General features: G+C 49.6%; 2 protein-coding genes and 1 long non-coding RNA gene across 18 annotated transcripts in view; 1 reads left to right on the top strand and 2 right to left on the bottom strand.

Moving 5' to 3' along the window:
- Window positions 1-765, bottom strand: part of UIMC1 (ubiquitin interaction motif containing 1) — a 64747-nt gene extending 63982 nt beyond the window's left edge. For 5 of the 6 annotated variants that reach the window (XR_005583655.1, XR_005583654.1, XM_039484452.1 and 2 more), the window contains exon 1: window positions 608-765. The gene's annotated coding sequence lies outside the window, so the exon portion shown is untranslated. The remainder of the gene's footprint in view (window positions 1-607) is intronic. The other variant, XM_039484453.1, reaches the window with a different exon arrangement.
- A 3425-nt stretch (window positions 766-4190) lies between these two features.
- Window positions 4191-7614, bottom strand: LOC120370706. 2 transcript variants are annotated; one of them, XR_005583893.1, is made up of 3 exons: window positions 7574-7614; window positions 6424-6658; window positions 4191-5039 (listed from the first exon to the last, which is right to left on the bottom strand). It is a non-coding gene; the product is annotated as an uncharacterized LOC120370706 (long non-coding RNA). The 2 variants fall into 2 exon arrangements; XR_005583892.1 differs by lacking the exon at window positions 7574-7614 and adding an exon at window positions 6978-7008.
- ZNF346 (zinc finger protein 346) lies at window positions 6446-19791 on the top strand. 10 transcript variants are annotated; one of them, XM_039485787.1, is made up of 7 exons: window positions 6446-6486; window positions 8651-8754; window positions 8856-8951; window positions 9954-10098; window positions 11194-11433; window positions 14265-14358; window positions 17656-19791. In XM_039485787.1, the coding sequence occupies exons 1-7, from the start codon at window positions 6459-6461 to the stop codon at window positions 17759-17761; spliced, it is 813 nt and encodes a 270-aa protein (XP_039341721.1). In that variant the 5' UTR covers window positions 6446-6458; the 3' UTR covers window positions 17762-19791. The 10 variants fall into 10 exon arrangements, with proteins under 10 accessions (XP_039341721.1, XP_039341720.1, XP_039341728.1 ...); XM_039485786.1 differs by lacking the exon at window positions 6446-6486 and adding an exon at window positions 7067-7173; XM_039485788.1 differs by lacking the exon at window positions 6446-6486 and adding an exon at window positions 7072-7169.
- The last annotated feature ends 946 nt before the right edge of the window (window positions 19792-20737 follow it).

Genomic DNA, 20737 nt, shown 5'->3' with positions numbered 1-20737 from the left:
GCAGGGAGAGGGAGCAGACGCCCAGCGGGGGGAGTCAGACCTGGAGGGGGAGGAACGGAGCACCCAGCTGGGGAGGGCACCCAGCAAGGGGGCAGAGAGGGGCCAGGCCTGGAGGGGGACACCCAGCGGGGGGGCAGGCCTGGAGGGGAGGAGGAGGACACCCAGCGGGGTCACGTCTGGAGGGGGAACACCCATGGGGGTAGAGCACCCAGCGGGGGCCGAGGGAGGACCAGGCCTGGAGGGGGAACACCCATGGCGGGGGCAGGCCTGGAGGAGGAGGAACACCCGGCGTGGGGGGGGGGGGCGAGCACCCGGCGGGGGGAGGCGCAGGCCGGGAGGGGAGGGGGAACACCCGGCAGGGGGTCAGAGGGGAGCAGGCCTGGAGGGGAGGGAACACCCGGCGGGGTCAGAGGGGAGCAGGCCTGGAGGGGAGGGAGGGGAACACCCGGCGGGGGAGCAGACCTGGAGGGGGAGGGAGGGGGGACACCCGGCGGGGGGGGTCAGAGGGGGGAGCAGGCCTGGAGGGGGAGGGAGGGGGGAACACCCGGCGGGGGGGGGGGACCAGGCCGGGAGGGAGGAGCGGGGGGGTCGGGGGCAGGTTACTCACCGGGCCCGGTGGCTCCCGCAGGCCGTAGCCCCGCCCACTCCCGGCGCTTGGCAGCGCGAGGGCGGCGTCTCCTCTCCCTCCCCGCGGCCCGAACCGACTCGCCCGCCGCGATCAGCGGGTCCGCTGCCCACACTCAAACTGGCGGCGGCGGCCTCACTGCCCTCATTCAACATGGCGGCGGCGGCCTCACTTTGGGATCACGTGTTGGCCCTTTCACATGTGACCCCGAGCGAGGCCTGCGCCGCCATCTTGCCTCCGGGCAGAAAGGAGCCGTTTGCCAGGAGTTGGCCCTGACCATGGTGGCTAGCAGCCATTGGTGGACCTGTCCTCCAGGAACTTGTCTAGCTCTTTTTGAACCCACTTATACTTCTGGCCTTCACACCATCCCCTGGCAATGAGTTCCACAGGGTCACTGTGCGTTGGGTGAAGAAATACATCCTTAGGTTTGTTTTAAACCTGCTGCCTGTTCATTTCCTTGCGTATCCCTGGTTCTTGTGTTATGGGAAGGGGTAAATAACACGTCCCTAGTCACTTTCTCCACACCCGCCATGATAGTGTAGATCTCTATCATCATATCCCCCCTTTTTTTTTACATATTGAACAGTCCCAGTGTTTTCAACCTTTCCTTGTATAGACGCTATTCCAGACCCCGTCTCATTCCGTTGTCCTTCTCTGTACTTTCTCCAATGCCAATATATCTTTTCTGAGATGGAGTAATGAGAACTGCACACTGAACACTCCCAGTCTTTTGACTCTCTCTTCGTATGGACACATTATCTGGTTCTGAGTCTGGCTCTTGCAGTCCATGTTACTGAGGGCTGGGAGTGCAGCTACCTAAGAATGGAGTGCCTCTTTATCTAGCGTACGTGTTTGATCTTCTAGTGCTTTATAACAGAGTATGTTGCTTTAATTGAGATGATTCTAGAAAGTGTGTGTTTTTTTGTTGTACAATAATAAACAGAGAAAACCGCCCTAGTCCTGTTTTGCGGGCATTGCTGGGCAAGTTCCTGCATACAAACAGGACTCAGTTGCAGAATGCCAGGTTCTGAATTACTGTTGGGTTTTGCCTCAGTTGGTATAACCTGCCATTATAATGGGCCCCAGACTACTCCCATCTAGTACAATAAGTTGAATTACATTGTCAAGTAGTGTTGTTAATGAGTTGTGTGACCCAGAGATCCCTTGGTGCCAATTGGCAGAGGGCACAGAGGGGTGCATGGGGCTTTACAGGGATCCACTGGGTCAGATATCTGCATAAGAGTTCACCAAAGGGTAGCATATGAAGTAACAGTCTCCAGCTGGCTGTTTGTATGTCTCACAATGTATGCCTATTTTATTCCTGACAGAATTCTGTGCCCATGCAGAGGCGCAGAATTCATATGGCCCACATATTTCTGTGCTCTCCCGCCCCACAGAAAAACACAGAAGAAATCTGCGGGGAGGCACGCGTCTCTTCCCTGGCAGCCCAGGCAGCGCATCTGTCCCAGCGTGCCTGGAGCAGCTTCAGAGACACAAATCACTGCTGGGGGAGGGGGGCTCAGCATGTGTGCCTGTGGGGAAGACATTGATCACCGTTGGGGGGCAGAGCTGAGAGCCAACAAGCGAGAGAGACTCTGGGTATATCTACACTGCCCACGTTACAGCACGGCCACAGCAGCCGGGAGAGAGCTCTCCTGGCAATAAAAAAAACCCATCCCAAACAAACGGTGGTAGCTTTATTGCCGGGAGCGCACTATATTGGTAGTTTTTAACGCTCAAATTTTTGTCACTTGGGGGAGGGGGAGGGTTCACATCCCAGAACAACTAAAGTCTTTGTGCCTACGCTGCCACTTTCAGCACTGCCTCTCTCCCTCTCTCTTGATACTGTGGCTGGAGGGGCATGGAGGAGGGTAGATTCTTTTTGTTATGCAGGAGGAAGGCTCTGTCCCTGAGGCAGAAGTGTAGCAGCCTGCCTAGTAAATTGTAACTTCTTTGAGAACTGAAAAAAACACAATGAAATATTGGTATCATGTTACTGAAAATTGTTTGTTTTTAAGTTAAAGAAAATAGCTTTTGTAAACAAAAAAAAAACCAACACATTTTGTTAATGTTGCCGTTGATGGTTAATTGATCTCATTCTCTGAGGCCGAAATGTAGCAACCTGTCTGCATAGTAACATTGTTAATTATTCTATTGTTAGTTAACTCTTCCCATTCTCAGTCAGTTCCCCCAGGAGCATAAAAACCTGTACAAGTTTTAAGGCCTCTACATTGCCAGATTGATGTAAAGCCTTATAAATGACAGTAAGGGAATCAGCTAGGAAGATCTATGCACTTTCTCACTTTTTTCCTGTGCAAAAGTGGCACAAAGGGGTTAGATTTTTACTAACGCATATTTAAAAAAAAAAAAGACTTTTGAGGGAAAATAAAACATTTACCAAGCAATGAATAAAATGCTAGGACAATCAGAACCAAGCACTTCCCAAAGTACCCAGCTAGGTACAAGACAATGATTAGCAAAACTGTATGACTTTCTTGTGTGAAAGTCTGAGCTAAAATTACGTTCTACTTGTTTTTTCTGTTCGGTGTTCTGTAAACACCACTGTAATGATGCTGGCTTTGGTGGGACCCAGCTGAGAGTACCAATTCAGGACAAATTGCTTAGAGCAGGGCAGTTACAGCCTAAGGCTGGGGGTCCTTTGCACACCACGGCAAACCAAACCAGCCAAACAGAGAAGACTTCGGTTTTACCCCACCGGCTAACCATAAGTCACACAAGCAATTCCCTTAGACACTCCAGTTTCCCAGTATCACCACCAGTGCCACTCGTTATGGGGATGAATGATTATGAAAACCAACACCCCAGTAAAAGAAAAAAGGTTCTCCCGATCTCAAAGGACCAAGCCCCAGACCCGGGTCAATATACAAATCAGATCTTACCCACAAATCACACTGTTGCCAATCCTTTAGAATCTAAAATCTAAAGGTTTATTCATAAAAGGAAAAAGCTAGAGATGAGAGCTAGAATTGGTTAAATGGAATCAATTACATACAGTGATGGCAAAGTTCTTGGTTCAGACTTATAGCAGTGATGGAATAAGATGCAGGTTCAAATCAAGTCTCTGGAGTACATCCCCCACTGGGATGGGTCAGTCAGTCCTTTGTTCAGAGCTTCAGTTTGTAGCAAAGTCCCTCCAGAGGCAAGAAGCAGGATTGAAGACAAGATGGAGGAGCTGCAGCAGCCTTTTACAGTCTCTTGCCTTGTGGCCTTTCTTTCTTTGTTCCAAAGACAAGCATTCCAGCACATGCCATAAAAGAACTTTAGAGTTCTGCATGTCTTGCTGAGTCACAAGGTGGATCTGCCTTCTCTCAATGGGTCAGTTGTGTAGCTGATGGTCCTTAATGGCCATCAAGCAGGCTAGGCAGTGCTGACGCCACATTGTCTGGGGTGTCACCCAGAAGCACAGCACAAGTTTGAAATACAAACAGTCTAGAGCCAATACTTATAACTTTAAATACAAACATGATCCAAGCACACAGACAGCATAATCATAACCAGCAAACCAGAACCTTGTCTTATAAGCAAACCAGAACCTTGTCTTTATATAAGATTTGGTGCCACTACAGGACCGTGGTTGCACCAATGATCTATACTGTCCCAGTTTGTGTCAATAATGTTACACCTTTCCTCAGCGGTTTTATGACAATGACTTCTAGCATTCATGCTGCCTCTGATAACAGCTTCTAAGCTAGGCCTGGTCTACACTAAAAAATTAGGTGGTCTCCATTATGAAAAATCCACAGCCTGAGCAATGTAGTTAAACTGACCTAATCCGAACTGTAGACAGTTACTAGTTACTGCCTCTGGGGGAGACGGATTAGCTACACTGATGGGAGTACCCCTCCCATTGGCACAGGTAGTGTCTGCATTAAAGCAGTACAGTAGCACAGCTGCAGCTATCTGTATAGGAGTAGCTAGACTTAGGCTGTCTTCAATTGTAGCTGCTGTGAAAGATTTTTGAGTTTCACAATTTCCAAACTCATAGTTTTCAGCCAATACATGCAGAGCTCTTATAAAACATTCAAAGTGTTCCCCTCATTCTTGAATTTTCTGCTGAAAACATAAACCACATTTCTCTGGGGTATAAAGTAGGCATCAAACATAACCAGAACCCTTTCATAGTCCTCTTTGTGACTGTCTTCAGAAAAGTCAAAGAATTTAAGATATCCTCTGCCTACTTCCCTATAGCATAAATTAAGGATGATACCTGTATATCTCCAGTGTCTTTGTAAAGCTTGTTTGCCATTTGAAATCTTGCAAAATCCTGCTTCCAGGCTGTCCACTGTGAAGGTTTCTCAAAGCTGAAGTTCTCTGGGGCATTGAAGGGTAGCACATTGTTAAGATCCTGCAACCTTTGATGCTGTTTTCCTTCTGTTTCTGTTCTCCTGTGGCACTAGATGGAAAATAAAGCAAGAGAAGCTGAGGAGGTGTACAAGAGAAGGGATTCGAAAAAGGTTATTCTAGTATCTAAACAACTGATATTACAATTCTTGAACTATCGTGGCATTGTGAATGTTCGAACTGCACAGAAGCACAAGGTACATGGTAGATTGGATATCACTTGCAGGGAGGAGAACACGTGGAGGACAGAGAAGCAGCAAAGAGTCCTGTGGCACCTTATAGACTAACAGACGTATTGGAGCATGAGCTTTCGTGGGTGAATACCCACTTCGTCGGATGCATGTAGTGGAAATTTCCAGGGGCAGGTATATATGCAAGCCAGAAGCAGGCTAGAGTCTTCAAATGGCTTGCCAACTACAAAAGCAGTTTCTCCTCCCTTGGTTTTCACACCTCAACTGCTAGAAAAGGGCCTCATCCTCCCTGATTGAACTAACCTCGTTATCTCTAGCTTGCTTCTTGCTTGCATATATATACCAGACTAACACAGCTACCCCTCTGATACTTAACTTATCTCAGTACAATCAACAGATGCAACCATCATGGAGACAACTTACAATGGAGTCAAACATCTTGCTCTGGAGACAACAGTGAGAGAAATAGGTTCCCTTATATTTCATAAGGACAAGAGTTTAAAACTAAAGCTTTACAAAACAACCAAACATACATGAAATATTTTCCAGGCCTCAAGATTTCTTCCTCTATTGTTTCTGGAAGTTTTGTGTTTATATTGTAGTGGGAGAGTCTGTGGGGTCTGGCAGATTTTAATGGCATCTCCTTCTACGTATATTTTGGTCATACAAATGTTTTTGTTAGAGTGAATTTTTCTGGATGAGGTCCTCTGTATGGGTTTTGGAAGAGTTCTGTCCAGATTTTACCATCTTGGATTGCTGAATGTTCTTTCTTTTTGTGGATTTAAATTAATTCCTGCTATAGCAGAAGGAACTGGAGTCTACTGTGGGCTGGTTTATGGTAGATCATCATTACTTTTTCCTGTTGGATGATTCCTACAAACCACAATCCAAATTTTAATTAAAAAAAAAGTCAGTAGACTGTCTGGTAGTAAAGCTAATTTTCAAAATGTGACTCAAACAAAAATTAATGCAATAAGGTCTGCCTGAGTCTACAGCCAGACTGAAATAGTAGCTCTGAGGTGTGAACTACCCCTCCTAATCCCCATGGAATGTTAACTCTGATGCCTAATGACACTCAATGTCAACATTTAACTTTTTCACTGCTGATCGAAGCAGATTTTAAAAAGGGGGACAGTCATATAAAGGTCTGCACAATCTACACACGCCTCGTCTCCCCTAGGTTGCTGTGGTCTAAGGAACTTTTCCTTTAGTTTACGGAAGTTTGTACCATAGCCTTTCTCTTACCTTCTCTTTCTTTGTGTTACAGCCTTTCCCGCTGGATGAGTGATTCTCTCTTGAGGATTGGGTGTGAGTTTTATTTGACATTACCCTGTGTGTTGGGGAATCTCAGTGTTGCCAACTTTCAGTTTTATCACAAGTCCTGTGATATTTGGCATCAGTCTCAAAGCTCCAGCTCCTGGAGGCGTGGGTGGCTGTCAGTGACTCCTGCTCTGTTCAGGCCATTTTCGGTCCCTCGTGGCTGCAGAGAAAAGTGGATGCGGCCTAGAGGTTCAGAACCCCAATACAAGACCCCCCGTCCCGTTATATTGTTCTGGAGCCAGGGGTGTGATTTGGGAACACTGGGGGATGCCAGCCCCGGGGGGGGGGGGGTTCACGGGCCGGTAACCCAGCACAGCACAGGTGCGGCCATGGCGCCCAGCTCCGGGGGTGCGGGACGGGTTTGGCACAGGGGCCTGGGGGGCGGCTGGGTCCCTTGGGCGGGGGCCTGGCCTGGCCCCTCGGACAGGCCGCCCCGTCCCCATGGCAACCCCGCCCGGCCGCCTCTGCCCACAACCAACATGGAGGCCCCGGCCTGGCTCCTGAGTCACGTGCCCCGCGCCGGCGCCAGAGAACGGAGCGGAGCTCGCGAGAACGGCGGGCCTCTCGCGATAGCTCCGTGCTGGGGGCGGAGCCGGCCGGGGCGCCAGTAGAAGATGGCGGACGGGGCGGGTAGCAACGGGGACGCCGCGGCCTTGCCGGTGGGGAAGGAGGCAGGTGGGTCCGGGCCCGGCTCCGGCGGCCCCGGTCGGGGGGGGGTTTGACCTCCGGGGCACGAGGCGTCTGGGGGGCGGGGGCCGCGGGGGCCAATGCGACGCGCCGGGACCTGCGGAGCCGCCCGAGCCCGACACGCCTCGCGCGTGGCCCCGACGTGCAGCCTCCCCCGCGTGTCCGCGGCGCGCCCGGCTGCGTGGTCAGGCAGCGGCTCGTCCGCGCGGCGCGGGGCTCGCACAGCGCAGCGGCGCGGGGCGCGCCGGGCGTTTGTCAGGGGCCGTGCGGCTGCGCCAGGCCCGTCCGCTCCTGCCGGGGGCAGCGGCCTGGCGAGCCCCAGGTCCCGTAGCGAGGCCGCTGCCCGCGGGCTGACTCTGCGCTTCCCGAGCGCCGCGTCCGGCCTTACTGGAGGGGTCGAGTCTCCTGCCTGGCGTAGCGGCTGCGCAGTCTCTAGCCATCGCCTCAGTAACAGGCGGAGGCTGATGAAAGCTTTGAAGCCCTATTTAAACTGCCCATGGGCTGAGGGTAGGGAGCAGAGGTTGACCCTTCCCTGGTATTCTCACCTCCATGCTGGTTTAATTATTGTTTTCCCAAAGTGAAATGTTTCTTGGATTTTTTTCTTTCATTTTTAGAATTGTTATATAGTCTGCAATGGATTGTCTTGGGGTGTGAATCATCAGAGTTGCGTTTCTGTGGCTGCACATCCCTTAACATTGGACTGTTCTTATTCGCTAGTGTAGTAAAGATGTAAAATGTGTATTAGCCCCTGTTCACTCTACAGGTGAGGTCAGCTTTAGGATTGAGGCTAGAGTGGGGTTCAAGGTCATCTCTATTTTTAGTTCTCTCAGAAGAATGCATTAGGTGCCTAAGTGATTTAGGGCTTGTCTACACTGGCACTTTACAGCGCTGCAACTTTCTCACTTGGGTGTGGAAAAACACCCCTCGGAGTGCAGCAAGTTTCAGCTCTGTAAAGCGCCAGTGTAGACAGTGCACCAGTACTGGTAGCTACACCCTTCGTGGAGGTGGGGTTTTTTACAGTGCTGGGAGAGCTCTTTCCCAGTGCTCTGCCATGACTACATGGCAGCACTTTAGCATTGTGGTGGTGGTATCTGAGTTTCTCCCAAGAATGGAAAGGGAATTTAAGAAGTGGCTCAAGACTTACAGAGATTCTTTCCTCCTTGATTTGTATGCATCTGTGTTCTCTCACCCTGACTGAGAACCTGGGGGGAGAGTTACTCTACATTTCCAGCACCAGAGCATGGGAGATGCAGATTTGGGTGCGCTGAGATGTATTATTTACTCATAGATTTAAAATAATAAAGATGCCCATCCAAAACTCTGGGCCCCCTAACTACATTATCGTGACAGATATTTGAAGATGGTGGTAGTGGCACAGTGTTAGTAAAAGACTCTGGACCTTGAAGACATAGCTACCTTGTTTGAAAGTAAACTGCAATACGTTTCCATGTTTTGTTCCTCACAGTTGATCGTATGATCAGAGAGAACAGCCACATTTTCACAGACGCTCAGTGTAAAGTGTGCAGTGCAGTGCTCATCTCAGAGTCCCAGAAGCTAGCTCATTACCAGGTACTTCAGGCAGCAGATGTTGCTGGATTTCTTATTTTGGATATAATTGAATAGAATATTTGTTGCACATTAACCCAATTTTCTTCCTCGCTCCCTGCCAGAGCAAAAAACATGCAAACAAAGTGCGGCGGTACATGTCGATTCACGGCGAGGAGGAGCTCCGTCAGGGGAAGAAGATAAAGCTGGAAACCAAGCAGGTGATGTAGAAAACTACAGGGCCTCCCAGTCAGAGCTCTAGAAGAGGACTAGCGTCCTGTAAGCGCTGAGGAGTGCTTCACTGACAGGGATTTAGCAGGCACAGTCCATGACGGGTGCAGTGCAATATGGAATAATACATCAGAGGGAGGATTGTTGGGATTGGGTAATTTAGTGAGGACAGCTGAGCCCTCTAGTTGCTACACATTGCTGCAGTGAACACACCTCTTAGCCAGTGTGTGGAACACCTGCACCCTAAACAAATGTGTACCCCCCATGAGAGAAGTACTGCTGTGAAGCAACATTTGGAAGGACAGGTGAGCATAAAAGGTGACTAAGAGCAGTCACGGATGTAATTACTATGTAACTTTCAATGAGCATGTCCTGTGAATTAATTATATTGCTGGACTTTACTTTTTTGGATGATCTCTTGTTACTCAAAGTTCCCATTGCTGGTGGTTATGGTGCCTTTAAGGCAGTAAAGGTAACACATTTCCCATGATCTGTCTGCATGGTGATTATGCAGTTTGAGTAACAGATTCAAGTTTTATCACTGCTTCAGCTGTAATTCCTAATCACCTCCAATCCAGCCTCTTGCATATGCCCCCATAGCATATACAGTGTAAAGATGAGTATAAAAGGAGGATCTGTGTGTCTGGTGGTAGGTTCAGACATGAGTAAAATAGACACTGTTAACCTAGCCAAGTAGCTTTGAGTTAGAGACGACAGAGTTGGCTGCAATGCCTTGTATTACTTGGTCCACACCTTGTAGAGAATAGGCTGGGAACCTGCACCAATGCTGCCAACTACCTTGTCCTCAACTCCTCTGGGTCATAATAGCCCACCAAAATGTGCCACTACCCGATGAGAGTGAGACTAGTCAGAAATGAGAACGCTGTTCTTCAAAGGAAGGTATGAAGCGGCACCAAATTCCTTGGCCTTGACAGCTGAATATATCTGGTTACTTCAGATTCTCAAACATCAATGTTCCTTCTTGTGAACAGGAGAGCAGCAATGGAGAAGACAGGAACAAATGCTGCCCCATCTGTAACATGACCTTTTCCTCTCCCGTTGTGGCCATGTCTCACTACTTAGGCAAGACTCATGCCAAGAACCTGAAGCTGAAGCAGCAGTCCCCCAGAGTGGAAGGTATGTCTGTCTGCAGTATTTGTATGGGTGTCCTGTGCGGAGCAGCACAAGTAGGTGATCTTTCCACTCCCTTCACATCGTGATCCCTCGATTAGAGGGTGGCTGGGTACCTTGCTACAGCTCTGGACCCATTGGCATTGGGGTGCTAACGCTTTCCTAGTGATACGAGTGCTGTTAGAAATCAGAAGCATGTGGCAACTGGTGAAATACATGCCAACAACTCTGTTCCCCCCTTTGGTAGTCTGTTTTGTAGACTTGCATTGCGCTGAAGCTTGCTTTAAGAAAGGATATTCTAATTTGGAGCAACTGGAGTGCTTAGTTCTCCATGTGCAATGCCTGCAGAGAGAGTCAACTTCTGGATCCCATCTGGCATTCTTACCCTTTGGAGCCTCTGTTGGGTCAGATAAGGAGACGTTATAAAGGGGTGCTCATGAGGAGACCAAGTCACTTTCCTGCAGTTCACTGCGGGAGTGTGCTCAGATATTTTGAAGATGCCTATCACTGTGGCATAAGAGTACGTTGCATGTGTCTTCATCATACAGCAATGGAACTGTGTGCATTTGTCTATGGATTAATTGAATCGGGCTCAGTCCTGTTCCGATAAAGTTGGTGGCAAGGCTACTATTGACGAATGGTTCAGGATTAGGTCCTCCACACACAGTTTAAATATCCTACCATTGAAAGGGAATGACTCTGAAAGCACATTATGAGAGGGCTTGCTCTGTTCTATATCTCCCCCTTTTTCCATTTGCTGGGAGTGACTGACATCCTTGTGGGTGGGAGGTGATTTGTTTCCAGTTTCTTTAAATATGTCACTGTTGGCCTGCTGTGCTCCAGGATATGGCCAGGTGAATGTCAAGGAGGATCTGCAGTTCTGATTTAACTTGGAAACTCTGACTTGTCTTACCATTTGGTGTTTACTTATGGGATACGAAAGGAAGAGATGGGTGCAGATCCAAATGAAAAGTCTCCACCAAAACTTCTGTCAAAAGCCCTTCTCTGTAGAAACAAACTGAAAATTCCAAAGACTGACTCTGGCTGCTTAGTTTGTACATCTCTGAGTATTGGTAATTGGTGTTCTGTTTCGTTTTACAGGAACGATGCCTCCACAGAAATGCCCGGCTAACTTTCCTCCCTCTGCTGTATCTTCCAATGAGGAGAACCAGAGCACTTCTGACCCAGACAAGTTCTGCAGCCTCTGCCATGCCACTTTCAACAATCCGCTCATGGCAAAACAGCATTATGTAGGCAAGAAACACAGAAAGCAAGAGACCAAACTCAAGCTGATGGCACACTATGGGCGTACTCCTGACGCGCCTGCATCCTCCTCCATGGGTGAGTCCTGGGCAGCCAGGCTTACTAACGTAGCTGAAGGATGGGGTGGGAGGGGCTCACGGTGCAGTGGGTGTGTGGAAGCTTTGGGACTGACAGCTCTTTGAAGAGAACAGAGTGAGACTTACAGCAAATTAGACACTTTTTTTTTTAAGGTAGGATTGTTGGTGTTTCCATTATAAACCCCTGTTACTGTTTGAGGTATTACCTTAGCTGTTGGTAATTAGCTTGGGGTTGAAATTTGTTGCAGCTGTTATCCGTCTAGATGTAAAGTTTCAAGATGTAAAGATTCCAAGGGATCTTGGGAGCAAGTTGAACTTCCAGCTAAGTGGACTGATGGCTCAGTGGAACTATTGGAGCATTGATTGCCATCTCTAAGGTACCTTTCCAGGTGCCCTGCCAGGGGAGAAAATACTGGGCTTGTTCTAGTCTCGCTGCTCTATGATGCATACATAGGGGCTGTGACGGGTCTTTCTGCCTGTTTCCAGTCCCATCTGATGAGGTAGTGTGCTTGCTTCATCCCAACACACGCCGGAGGGAAAGCTGAGCTATTGAGAGGGACTTGTAGTCTGGTTAAAATTATGTTCTCGTTTAACTGCTATTTATAAACATTGTTGAGTATAGAGTCTCTGTGAAGATGGAGTGAAGGTGTTTAAAAGCTCACAGTAAACTCCTCTGTGCCTCCCACTGCAGCTCCTCACACCAGAGAAACCAGACTTTACATTCCTGATATCTTGAAAATAAAGAACAGCCAGAAGAAAATCTCTTTTTCAATAGACCTCGATTTCAGGCCTTCCTTTCCTAGTCTAAAGAGACGTAAAAGGGCACAAGCCCAGATTTTAACCCTTTGCATGTCACCTTTCAGGCACGGCTTGCGCTAACAAGTAATGGGTATCGCTGATACTAAGCAGTCTGCCCTGCCCCTGGAGCAGTAAGATTGAAGATTCCAACGGCACATGATTTCCAGCATTAGACTAGAAATGGCCTGGCAATGGAGTGATCTGATGGTCTAAAAATCTGCTCCCTCCCGAATAGTAGAGCCCTGGTTTAGTGTCATTCTTTTGTTGTGGCTCAAATAAAGACAACGTGAAGTCACTTAAATTCTGACCCTGTCAAGTGCAGGTGGATGCTGTGATCCCTGGGATCTTTGGGGTAGAGAGACTGTGCTGTAATCTTCCATGGGATGTTTGAGGCACCTGTAATGTCTGTCACATCTCATGTTACATTTAACATATCTCAAACAAGGTTTCAGAGTCGGGGCTGCAATCGGGAGCCACTCTGATATGCAGCACAAAAAGCATTGGTCTGAGCTACTTTCTTGTCTATTTTGTCCAGCTCCTTCAGCTGTCGGATCTTTGTACAGTGGCTATCTAGCTCTTTCAGATGTCATACACCCATGCTCCCCTCCATGAAATCTGGGCTCCAAGTCAAATCTGTTCTTTCATGGAGGCTCTGGCATCTTCCCTCGCATGGTCCTTCCAGTTATCTCCCTGGACTGCCTATCTTGGGGCTGCACCTGAGTAGTCAGCAGGCACATCTAAAATATTCACTTTTATATAAGTAAATTTAGGTACCTCACAATTTTAAAATCTCCCTTTAAACACAACCAGCGTAGGGTGGCGTAGATGCAGTTTAAATCACTTTAACTTGAGTATCTTCCCATAAGGAAGTGTGGTGGAGTGAAATTCTCTGGTCTGGGTTATGCAGGAGTGCAGACTAAGTGATCGTAATGGTCCCTTATGGCTCTTAAAATCTGACTCCAGATCACTGTTCTCAAAACTAAATGACCTCTCAGTCCAAAATCTTGACAGTACATCAGCATTGTAAGGAGTGTTTGCTGCATTGCCCTTCTCACTGTTAGTCATTGTACTGCTATTTTTCCCCCTTAGTTATGTTGTCTGAGGGGTGTGTTCTTGGCCTCTTAGTTGTTTCTTAAGATACCTGTTTTTATTATTTTTGTGCATGTCACTTTTAGCAAACCGACTGAGGTCCTGCCCCAAGGAGCTTGCAGCCTGAGGGGCTGAGCTGGGAATATACACAGCAATTCTCATCTTGGAGAAAATTCTGTGCGGTTGTCCCCTGAACTAACCTCCTACACTGTGCCATGTTTTCCACTTCTGATCCCACTTCCTTGTGCTCAGCATCTCTGACCTCCAGTAAAAGTTCCAGAAATCTCACTCCAGCTGGAGTTTGGCATCTTACCCAAGAGCACTGATGTATCTGGGACAGCTACCAACAGGAAAGTGTTACATTTGAATGATACCCAAACTGCAGATCAAATGCTTCAGGACAGAGCTTCATGTGTGACTGAGGGATGGCGTACAGCATGTCATGCTGTATCTTAACATTTGACGTTGTGTATATAATCTGGTGTGGTGCTGTTTCCCTTGTACTTCAAGTTGAAACATTACAAAGTTCGCTGTCTGGAACTGAGATGTACAGATGGAGAGAAGTGGAGTTGCAGAGGCATTGCTGTTAGATTTTGGACTGAAAACTCTCAAACCCTACCCCAGACCATTGAAAGAGCGTGAACTATCTCAAACATTACAGTGCATTTTGTAATGAAGAAACCTGCACTCTGATTGGAGATGATGTTTTTGGCTTGGCATGCTGTTCCCAAATGGCTGTGGCCTCTGCTAAGGCTCCATTGGAGGGGGGCAGATAGCAAGCTCTCTATCTCCTCAGCCAATCAGAATGCTGGATTTTACATGCCGTTTATTTCTGTTTAGCAACTATTTCACTGGTGTGTCCAATTGATTGATTGATCTTGCTTATTTCTACCTCAGGCACCAAGTGATTGGATAGCTGTTTGTTAACATTGATGTCTGTTTCAGCTGGGAAGGGGTACCCCTGCAACACATGTAATATAGTACTGAATTCCATAGAGCAGTACCAAGCTCACATCAGCGGCTTCAAACACAAGAATCAGTAAGTGATCTTTGGTTTAAATGCATTTACAATGGCAGTAGTTACATTGTATAGTTACATTTCATGCCATTGAATTGGAAGCACTCCTTCAGTGTGACTCGCAACCTACACGATGCACTTGTGCAAATTTGTGCGCCTCCTTTTAAGACAGAGATCCACTAGTGTCTGTTTGCACAGATACAGGTGGGAGGGGGGGGATCTCTTTTATGGGACTAGCTTCTGTTGGTCAGAGAGAGGCTTTTGAGCCACCCAGAGCTCTTCTTCAAGTCTGGAAAAGGTGCTCCCAGGGTCACTGCTAACTGCAGGGTGGAACAGATTGTCTAGCATCAATAGTTAACACCTAGAGTATGGGACCGTTCAAGGTAGAGTGGTGTGGCTTGAAGGCATGTCTCTGTCTCTCTCTGTCCAACAGAAGCTAATCCAATAAATGATTACCTCCCCCACCTTGTGTGTCTCATCCTGGGACTGACACAGCTATGACTACACTGCAGTTTACACTCTGGTCAGTTTTGCTTAGAGAGCTTCCTCTACAGGCCAATCCATGGTGCCGCACTAGCATATGAGTAGGGCCCTACCAAATTCCCGGCCCTGAAAAATTCGTCAGGGACCATGAAATCTGGTCTTTCGTGTGCTTTTACCCTATACTCTACCAATGTCATGGGGGAGACCGGCGTTTCTCAAATTGGGAGTCCTGACTCAAAAGGGAGTTGCAGGGGGGGTCACAAGGTTATTTTAGGGGGGATCGTGGTATTGCCATTCTTTCTTCTGTGCTGCCTTGAGAGTGGCGACTCTTGGACAGGTGCCCAGCTCTGAAGGCAGTGCCCTGCCAACAGCAGCACAGAAGTAAGAGTGGCAATACCACACCATGCCACCCTCTGTGCTGCTGCCTTCAGAGCTGGGCAGTTGGAGAGTGGCAGCTGCCAACTGAGAGCCCAGCTCTGCAGGCAGCAGCGCGGAAGTGAGGGTGGCAATACCGTACCATGACGTCCTTATTTCTGTGCTGCTGCTGGCGGGGCTCTGCCTTCAGAGCTGGGCTCCTGGCCAGCAGCCGCCGCTCTCCAGCTGCCCAGCTCTGAAGGCAGCGCGGCCGCCTGCAATACTGCAGAAGTAAGGGTAGCAGTGTGGCCACCCTCCTTCCCCCCCCATAACCTTGCGACTCTCCTTCCTCTCTTCTCCCCACCCCCACTCCTGTTTGGGTCAGGACCCCTACAGTTACAACACCATGAAATTTCAAATTTAGATAGCTGAAATCATGAAATTTACTGTGCTTAAAATCCTATGACTCTGAGATTGACCAAAATGGACCATGAATTTGGTAGGGCCCTACATCTGAGAGCTGTTTGCCAGTTGTGAACCAAAAACACCAAGCAACTGATGAGCGGTTTGGCTGCACAGACGCTTCCCGGGTTACGCAAATCCGGACGTACGGAGAAAGTTCCATACTCCTCCTCCTCTTCCCCCCCCCCCCCCATAACTGTCAGGTATACGTTCCCGACTTTGCAAAATTTGCCTTATGCAAGGTGTTCCGTAATGGAGCGCTTGCATAAGTTGGGGAGCGTCTCTAAGTAAGCCATATTGCATCAGGCAGATGTCCAATGTGCATGGACGACTGAGGTCAAGTTGTGTAGCCTTCCTTCTGTCGAGCAAGATTTCTGGAGCAATAAAGCTTTTGATCTGAAGACCACCAAGCCGGAGAGTTGCTCGCAGCTCCAGCTTTTTCTGCTGCCCTGTCTGGAGTTGGCACATTCAATCATAGACAGTAGCACTAAGTGTACTGTAACCAGGCACACCAGATTACCTGCTCTGTGTAGTGTATTACTGACCTGAGAACTACTTCCACAAGCACAGGCTGCTAGGCAAACATTCAATACGTTATACCACAAACATTTGTAATAGACTCTTCCACAGTTGGGAGCCCTGATTCTGAGCTTTAAATGAGGGGCTGCTCGTAACGAAGCCAAACCGGTAGGGTGAAGTGTTCCTTAGAAAGGGAGGGGAGCTCAGTAGTAGGAAATCTCCATGGTGGAAACCTGCCGTCCAGCCACGTGTTCCAGAGATGCTCGGAAAGATCTGGGAATGGGGACAGGCAGAAGGAAGGTGCTTCACCCCCCTTCTGTACCATAGGGAATAGCAGCCCCTCCGCGGGTTTTGTTACGGGGGGAATACTCCAGCACAGGCAAACTCCTCTGACAGAAAGGGTTGACAGTGTCCCAAGGCCGGACGCTGCCCTGAGGAGGTGCCCAGCCTTTGCAGTGCAAGGTGCTGAGGGCTCCACCTGCCCAGCATTTTGGCCTTGGTTCTGACCTTGTTTGCATTTGTACAAGCTCAGGACACTTTGGGGAGGCAGGAGGCCGTTGGTGTCCCCCTCCAATTGGAATGTGGGTGCTTGTAGTCTCGCACACATCCTTCACAAGCGCTTCTGTTCCAGATGTACTTGGTAAGCTGGAGCTGGCTGCTTGCACGGGGGCTCTGCACCTCCAGACAGAGGGGTGGGATGTGCACTGCAAATGAGCTCCACAGCCTCTGCTGCTGAAATAGGGCTAACACGTCCTGGCATTTTTAAGCCAGGGCTGCTTTTAGTGACTTCTTAAATCTTGATAGCCATTTTGTAGAGCCCTCAAATCTGCGACGTTCTTCACAGAAAACAAAGTGGGCCCCACCCCAACTCCTTGCACTGCACACATCCCTTTCTGTAGCTTAGAACACCCACAGAGACGCTTGTCTGCCACCACACAGGGCCCTTCAATGCTAGTCCAAAGAACAGCATAATGAAATGTGTCCCAAAAAACTCTGCTCTTTCCCTAGTGACACAGAGCAATAACCATCCCCATTACAGAAAAAAAATCCTTACAACAGCGTAGGTCAGCAGGAAGCTGCTTTTAGCTCCCGGGAGCACAGGTTCTGGTGTTGCCGGTCTTTGCGGCCATTGGACCTGATTTGTTTTAAGCGGCTATTGGTCTAAGCCCTGGTCTGCTGGCCGCCAGCTCCAAGTTGAATTCTACAACCTAACTGAGAAGAAAACAAGGAAACCTGGTTTATAATGGAAACACTGGACAGACATTGCAGTGGCGCTGTGAACACACAGTGGCTAACAAGTACTGGGTGCTGACATTTGTGCTTAGTGCTGTAAATGGGTCACTTGAAAGCACGTTGCCTCCTCGATGTCAGTGTGCTGCCCAGCTGCGGTAGGGGCATGGCTAATGACAGCAGTGCTTGTTTTGCAGGGATAGCTGACAGACTCCAGAGTGGTTCTGACTATGTCTACTCTCCCTTTCTTCCCCTCCATTCACTGTGCAGGATGCCAGGAGCAGTGCCCAGCGTAGGACGGTTCCCAAGGCAGCAGTATGTTCGGGAAGAGTCAACTGCCCCCGGGGGCTACAGTTACTTCAGCCAGGACTTCTAGAGCAATCTGCAGCCCTGTTCTTGGAGCTGTCAGGGGCCCAGGAACGAGCATTCTTTGCCAGCCCACAGTGGCTTCATTATCCCTCTGGATAAGCAAAGCCATTCCCTCCCGGGTGTGCCTGTCGATCAGCCCCAAGGCTGGACGTCTCTTTGACGAAGGATCCAGCAGAAGCAGACGTTGGACAGCAGGACCTTGCTCCCCAAGAGCGGTTCTCATTGTGCAGTCTCTTCTTCCTGTGTGGCTGGTGGGGCGAGGATGTGTCTGGGACAGGCAGGGTCCAACAGCTGCAAATAGCCTGTCTCAAGGACACCTCCTCCCTCACCTAGAACAAACAGCATGGAATTCCTGCAGCTGATGAGCCAACATCCTGTGCCAGGGGGTATCTGTCACCGAAGGAAGGCTCCTGGCTCTCACAAGGCAATGGCTAGGAGGTGAGGTGTGGATTGGACACTTCGCTACACCGACAGATTAGCCTTGCCCAGGCTTAGACTGGGAAATCCTAGAGCTAGGTTTCTTCCTGCCCCCTCCCCCAGTTGTGTTTGTGCACAAAGTTTCTTGGTCCAGTGGCTGCCATTAGGGCTTGTCTGTAGCTCTGCAGATGTTGGTTCTGGAGTGTCCGATTTAGTGGTTTCTTTACATAGTTACTGTGTATGGCATACAAAACCTGCTGCTAAAACAGGGAGCTGACGAGCCCTCAAAGAAGCAGAGAGTACAAGCTGATGCGTCTCCAGAGAACTCTCAGGACCCCATTAGCCTCCACTCCTGGCGCTTTTCACTTGAAAGGAAGGAAACTTTCAAACCCTCCTTGCAAAGGTTTCTTTGACATGAATGTTTGACATAAATCTGGTAGAGGAAATGGATGAATCAGGTGATCTTCATTCAAAACCTAAAGATGGCAGCAAATCTTGATGTGCTGCTAGCAAGGCTGAACTCCTTGGGAGAATGCTCCCAGACTCGGCAGAGGAGACCCCTGAAGGAAGGGCTAAGGTGGCTTTGAATCTCAGATCACATTTGTGTGGTATTTTTTTCCTTCAGCTGAGGAATTTTCCTTTTAGTCTCTGCTAAGCTTCTGCACAGAGCTGCCCGCTCCCAGCTGGGCTGTCCACGCGTTCTGTCCGACACCCCTTCCCTATACCAGGCCTTGGCAAGCCCCCGTCTGGCTGTCTTCCCTCATCTCATCTCTCATGAGGCTTGTCTGGCTCTGGGGCTTCCCACATCTTGTGCAGGTCTGTCGCGCTGCTGACGTCCAGCTCCCTACAGGAGGGAGACATGCCCACCCTCTGCGACGCATTTGGACAGTGACTTCCTGGGGCCGATCGGCGGGCGTGTTACAGCTGTGGATGCGCCGAGGCTGGGGAGGCGGGGGTTGGACGAGGGGCGTTACTGCTTTGTGGAGGCGGCTCCTCAGGTGGTGGGATTACAAATCCAGGCCATGACTTTCTCCCTGAGCCCTGGGTGAAGCAGCTCACGTTGGCGTACGGCTGGGAGCTGGCCTGGGCTCCAAGGCGTATCCAAGGGGACAAGCACTGGGAAGTGAACACACAAAGCAAGGGGACCAGCTGGATGCTAATCTCTGAGCTAGCACCCTCCCCGCCCCCAGTCCAGGCTGCAGCTCTCCATTCTCACACTAGAACAGGCTGCTGCTGCTCTGCCTAGTGCTTTCCAGTCCTGCCATACTGCGGTGCCTGTAGGCTGGCTTAGTGTCCCGCTGAAGAGCCCGTCCAAACGTCACTGCCTAATGAGCAGTAAACTAACAAACCGAGGGAAACACTCGTGCATTGTGCACACCCCCATCCTGTGCTGCTTTCTAGCTAGCTCTAGTCTCATTGTGCCAGTCTCGAGTTCCTGGTGGCAGGCATGCAGGCCCGGTGCATTAACACCAGGAGCCGTGTGGGCGCTGCTCCCGCCCAGTCTGGGGTACAACTCACTTTGTGCGTGTACTGTCAGTGCTGCCTCGTCTATACCCAGTGTCTACGGAGCTGCTGTTTCCCCAGGATGAGCTCTGAATAGAGTGTTACTGTTTGTGTGTAGTGTGTGTGTATTTGCTGTTGCAGTTCATGGTCATACTCGTGGCAGAAAAGCAGGCTGGGGTCAGCCTGCCATCTTGGGTTACTGCAGCCCAGGGCATATTGGGGCTGGAACCCATCAGTGATGGGTTTTCTTACACTCTGCTGTGGGTGGGGACAGTAGCTGGTTGCCAGCCAGGGCAACCACTGGGTGAGTTAAGGGAGAGTCCAACTCTGGAAGCTGCTTCCCCTTTCACTGTTGCAAAAGTTGTGCCAAACATGTTTCCCAGCTGGGTTGGCCAGGGCAGTTGTGAGAGAGGTGGCGTGTGGTGGGACAGACAGCACAGCTGGGCTGGTGTTCAGCATGTGTACGACCCACTCCTAGTGGGACAATGGTTTCATGCCTAGTCCAGTGTCTCCTCATTCCTGCCCAGGTGTGTCCAGGACTCTGCACCGTATGCCCAGGCGTGTGGTGACAGCATTCCTCTGCGAGGTGCTGCCATGCTGAGATGCGCTCAGCGTACGCCGGGCAGTGTGGGCAGCTAGTTTATCCATGACTGATGGGTCAGGCAGGTATCTTGAGGTACCGCACTCTGGCTGTGTAAAGCCTTCCTTGAATTGGCCTTGATTCTTCAGGGCTTGGCACTGTGCTGAGGCCTTGTCCTGTGTACAAGGTGACAGCACGGCACATACTGGGCACGTGCAGTATGAGAGAACAGAGGGGGAATGTGGCTTCCTTGCTTTGCTCAGAGTGTAGAATCTGGATTATCCTGCCCTGATTTGCATTTTATTTGTGGTAGCTAAGAGGCTGTGTCTTGATAAGAGAGTGTTTCACAGCTTGAAGGACAGGCAAATACCAGTACTGGGATACCTTGATCCTCACACTGGCTCAGCTGGGGGGAGGGATGGGATGGGACGGGACGGGACGGGCTGAGTTCCCTGCTTTTCCATTTGCTTCATACCCACCCAC

This window comes from Mauremys reevesii, linkage group 8 (assembly GCF_016161935.1).
Source record: "Mauremys reevesii isolate NIE-2019 linkage group 8, ASM1616193v1, whole genome shotgun sequence".
Taxonomy (NCBI): domain Eukaryota; kingdom Metazoa; phylum Chordata; order Testudines; family Geoemydidae; genus Mauremys; species Mauremys reevesii.
This window is presented reverse-complemented; position numbering and strand designations above follow the sequence as displayed.